This window comes from Poecilia reticulata, linkage group LG5 (genome assembly GCF_000633615.1).
Source record: "Poecilia reticulata strain Guanapo linkage group LG5, Guppy_female_1.0+MT, whole genome shotgun sequence".
NCBI classification, from domain to species: domain Eukaryota; kingdom Metazoa; phylum Chordata; class Actinopteri; order Cyprinodontiformes; family Poeciliidae; genus Poecilia; species Poecilia reticulata.
The window spans coordinates 460,009-465,125 of NC_024335.1; the positions used below are offsets into that span (position 1 = coordinate 460,009).

Genomic DNA, 5,117 nt, shown 5'->3' on the forward strand with positions numbered 1-5,117 from the left:
AAACTGATTATGTCCGATGTTTTTATCATATGAAGCCCTTTGAATCGCCTCGTTTCTGAAACTTGCCAAGTTGCACACACACACAGACACACACACACGTGTTTGGATCGGTCCGGTTCCGACTCCGCAGGGTCAGCGTGTTCCGGCCTCCCATTCTTCCCGTTTGTCCCCGGCGGGGTGATAACTGGCCGAATTAAATTGGTTTCCTTTGACACCTGCCGTCTCCCATCATGGCTTCCCGCGGCCCGTCCCGCCTGATGGCGTCGATACCCGTCCGGGTCTTTTCTCCTCTCCTAATTGCCTCGCCACCGTGTCGGCCTTATCTCAAATGAAAGGTTCAAACACAAACAATATTTGTCATCACATTTTTCTGTGAGAAACCAGATAAGAGGCAGCAGATCAGCACTTTAACTGCAGGATCCCAGTCCGGTTGTTCTGGGTCCACTGGAACCAGCCGAGGAGACTTTTCACTAAATCTCAACTTGTTCACATGAACAGGAAGTAGATTTTTCTCTCTCCGTTGGATGGATATGAAAATCCTGTTTTTTTGTCTGACTTAATTTCCGTTTTCCTGTGAAGGAAACGGATCAGAGGTTCTGGAGGATCAGGCAGATCCAAGTCCACTTAATATATTTCTGCTGGATTCCTGGATGTTTATACTAATAATCTATATTATTAATCCTTAATCAATCCTTTCATCCTGTGTGAAATTTTATGAAATTGTTTGCATTTCCTGCATTACTTATTTAAGTGTTTTCAGATTTTTTGTGAGGTTCTGGAGGCGAGTCCAGTTCTGTGGTTCCGGTATCGGACCAGGTTCGTCCAGCTGAGCGTTTGTTCGTCGTGTTGGAGGAAAAACGCGGCTCTTTGGGCCGGAATGGAGTCGTTTGCGCTTCACAGCCGCTCATAAATGAAACCTCTTGTAGAAATCAGTCTGGTCCAAAACACCGGGCCGGTCGGAAAACATGTAGAAAAATAACAAATGTTTTATTTCATGATACATTCTTAGACAACAACACAGAATAGTTGCATGAGTGGCCAAATGTAAATCTCTCCCACAACATTGGCACAGAAGCAGCAAGAGAAACAGGAAAATACCAAGTACAAACAGTAGAAAACATACATGCTTTCGTTTTAAATATATATACTCAACGTTTCCCAGAGCTTCTCTGGGCAGATCCAAGTTCTGCAGAAAGTATCGGAGGAACCAACAGTGAAGAACAGGAACCAAAGAAAAGAACGTTACATTTCAGAGCAGACGTGTGGAATCAGCTTCGACAATTTCATTATTTTCAACTTTTTTTCTGATTCAGTTTCAACATCAAACATATCAGGCATGCATCGACAATCTCCACAGCAGCAGTCCATGAAATCACCGGGCTCTTCAGGGACGGTGGGACAGACGGACACTCCCTCTGCAGACAGGAAACCTTCCTAAAACCCTCAGATAAAACCTTAAATCAGTCTGGCTTAGTGCCAACAACCAGCTCAGATTTATAACCCAGCAGGATCTGAACACAACAAAAGTACAAATCGAACATTTCTGATTTTCAAACCGTTCACCAATCAATCACCTGGATCCCAGAAAGCAGCAACACTTTGGAGACGAACAGGGATTGGCTGAGGGAGCAGGCGGTCGTCTTCTGGCTAGCTGCTGGTTTCCAAAGCAACCCGGGTTTCCTGATCTGGACGGGTTCTGGTGAAACCTGCCAGAACCTGCGTGCAGAAGAGCCAAGCTTTCAGACCGGACAGGAAAGTGAAAACCTCTAAACACGCCATGGATCGGCTAAAGATGGCGGCTGCTAAGGTTAGGCTGAGATGTGACGAAACCTAAAGATGATGTCATACTTCCTGTTTTTAATGAAGTGATCTGATTGGTCAACCTGCTGTTCAACCAATCCCCAGCATTCAGGCTAGAGAGCATCACGCTAACGCCACCGGGCCGCTCAGAACCGTTTCCATGTTGGAGTCCAGTCAGAAGCGAAGCAGCTTGGCTGTGAACCCGGCGTTGGACCAGCAGTTATCCTGATGACCTCTGCTGCACATGGACCTTACCAAGCTCCGCCCAGAACGTCTCACGTGACTTCATGTCTCACAAACAAAGCCTCGCGGTGCCTAGTTAACATGGCATTTTTCATTTTAACTGACTCTGCAGAGTATTTCTGAGTCGATTAGTTTAGCATTTCTRCCGGATTTTCACAAAATATCAGCCACGACAAGGGAACCAACAAGTTCATGTCATCTTTTCTGGACGACATCAAGGTGTTTTAGCCACATGATGCCTCCAACATTGTGCGAGTTGCAGCTAAATGCTACCAGTCGATGAGGAAAACAGCAGATCCTCAGACCCTCAGCATAAATATAGCTGTGGACAAGATCACTGATGGCTGTTGTTCTTGCAAGGCTGGGTGAGTCGGGCATTCATGGCTTAGAGGGTTCGAATGTGCCTAGGACTGATACACGGTACTCGGAGGCTAACACAATTAGCGTGGCTAACACGATTACAGTTTAGTAAAAAGCCTTTTCAGGTGAAATAAAATCTTTAATGTATGTCAGATACGGTACACRTTGCATATTGATCTGTTCAGCTAACATAAGACTGTAACTGACAGGCTTCAGGATGTAGAAGTTGTATCGGTACTGCCATTATGCTGTACTTGGCTAAAAGGTTTTCATAATGGATGTGTTTATTATTGACTTTATTTTTTTCATTCACTAAACACAAAGAAAGCAAAGCAATAATACTTACGCCAGCAGACACTTTGTTCTTATTGATCCTACGACGGTTGAGCTGCTAATGTGGTCGTGCTCAAGCTTTGATCCAAGCAAGGCTTTCGTTTCAGATTTTAGAAATCTATGAATTTTAGTTCCACAAACATGATCAGGATACCTGACATCACCTGTACAGGTTCCCCACTGACGGTGGAGAACCATTCGAGTCCTGACGCAAAAACCTTCTGCCGGTCTGCTAGTCCACAATGTACATTAGCATGTTTACTACTGTAGCTTGTGTTTGTGAGACGGTCACGCACGTGGTAGCTGCGCTGTGATGTAAAATGGGCATTAGCCAATGAAACGCGGCCGCTGTGGTAAGGTCCATTCACTCAGCTTCTCCACTTCTCCACACTGGCAGTGGTGGGCACCGCTAGCTAAACAGATAGCTGCGCTAACCTTAAAGCGCTAATCATTATCATTACTTCTGCTAATGATAAGCTGCTATGCAAACAAAGTATTTAGCAGAAGCTAATGCTAAAGTGCTAACTTTAATAAAAAGCACAATTTACATGTTCTATAATGCCCTTAAATATTGTCAGAGATGGTGCCGGGGGTTCATACAGAGGGCGACTTTTAATGTTAATCTGGGTAAAATTATTACTGACGTTAATATTATTACAATGGAAAGTACAACACAAAGTACTCATGTTTGATAATAAGTAGAACCATATTTATCCAGAGACTTTCAGTGAAAATTAATCTTATCTATCTTGGCAAAACATAGCCAGCGTTTTGAAAGAAAGTGATCCAAATCCTGCTTCCTGAGCTAACAATAAACAATGTGCTTCTCTCTCCATAAAGCAAACGTCCAAAATCCTTTTGTCCAAAACTCCGCCAACAATAAACTTTATTTTTTAACAATGTTCTTAGCTTTTGACGCACATGACAACACGTTTGGACACACCTGCACCAAACAAAAAACTAGCTAGGCTGATAGCGCATTAGCATGTTAGCATAAGTGTGCCCACCACTGTAAACTGGAGACGCTTCGGGTCTCCGGAGGTCAGGCGGGTCGGACTGGACATGCAGAACAGGCACATTAACAGAACCATCGCCTCAGATCCGCCACAGAAACACAAGGAGCCACAGACGGAGACGGAGGAACCGCAAACACGAGCTGGGAACCGGACAGGATGGGAACGGACGCACGCAAACGACAGCACTGGCACATCACAGCTGCTACTTCCTCTCACTGCTCCGCCCACAATCCTGCAAAGCCTTCTGGGATGTGGAGTTCCCAAAGTTAGAGCACAAAAATGGACCTGCAAACCAAATAAAACATGCACCATCGATAATTACATGAAGCTGTGAAGGTGGTGGTGTGTTCACCGCGCGCCTCAGTCCAGAACCAGCGGACCGGTTCCACTGGTTCTGAACGGGTTTCATCCTCCGGCCTCCAGGTGGCAGCATGAGCTCAGCGCTGCAGGTGTGAACCCAAACATGGCTTCAATAAACACAAAGAAAACAACGAGATGTTCATCCAGGAAGCAGAACGGATCCGCCAGCGGGGCCAGAGTCATCCCGGCACCAGAACGAGCAGAACCGGAGGACGGGTCCGATGGAACAGAGCGACAGATGGATCAGCCTCCAGAACGCTCCGGTTCGGCGCCGACCCTCCGTCAGGTCAGACGCCTACGTCCCACGAGTCCACGCTCAGAGGAAAGCGGATCCGGTGGATCAGAACAGAACCGGCGGCCCGAGGATCAGACCAGCAGACCGCTCGCAGATGGAGGATGGAGTTAGATCACAACGTCGTTGTAGCTCACGTACTTGGTCTTCGCCGCCGGACCTGCGGACGAAAAGAGACGCCATGACTACCAGGAGCCTGACGGGGCGCCTGGAGGTCAGAGGTCAGAGGTCAGGTACTTATCCCAGTCATTCAGTGAGATCCTCAGCGTCTGGCTTAGGTTGATAAATCATCTCAAACCTCCTTCCACCGTTAATGTTCAGAAGTTCTGACCCAAAACCAAACCGTTCCAGATTCAGTGGGTTCTGAGTCTGAACCCACTGATTCAGAACCCACTGAATCAGAACCCACTGAATCTGGAACGGTTCAACTCGGCAGGAAAGGAATCATGAAAACGAACCGATTCTCACTTCCTGAAGACCGACTTCGAGTTTTGATCGTCCATGAAGAGAAACAATACGATTCTTTTGAACAGTTCTTTACCCCGAACAATGGGACTCTACAATGACTGATGGGACCCTGAACTATGGGACCCTGAATGATGCGACTCTGAACGATGGGACTCTTTACAATGACTGATGGGACCCTGAACGATTGGACCCTGAATGATGGGACCCTGAACGATGGGACCCTGAACGATGGGACTCTTTAGAAT

At 46.5% G+C, this 5,117-nt stretch overlaps 1 protein-coding gene across 3 annotated transcripts in view; it reads right to left on the reverse strand.

Moving 5' to 3' along the window:
- Positions 1-3,024: 3,024 nt before the first annotated feature.
- Positions 3,025-5,117, reverse strand: part of grm7 (glutamate metabotropic receptor 7) — a 100,218-nt gene continuing 98,125 nt past the window's right edge. For all 3 annotated transcript variants that reach the window (XM_008408244.2, XM_017304852.1, XM_017304850.1), the window contains one exon: positions 3,025-4,564. In XM_008408244.2, the coding sequence (XP_008406466.1) occupies positions 4,515-4,564 (50 nt within the window). In that variant the 3' untranslated portion in view covers positions 3,025-4,514. The remainder of the gene's footprint in view (positions 4,565-5,117) is intronic.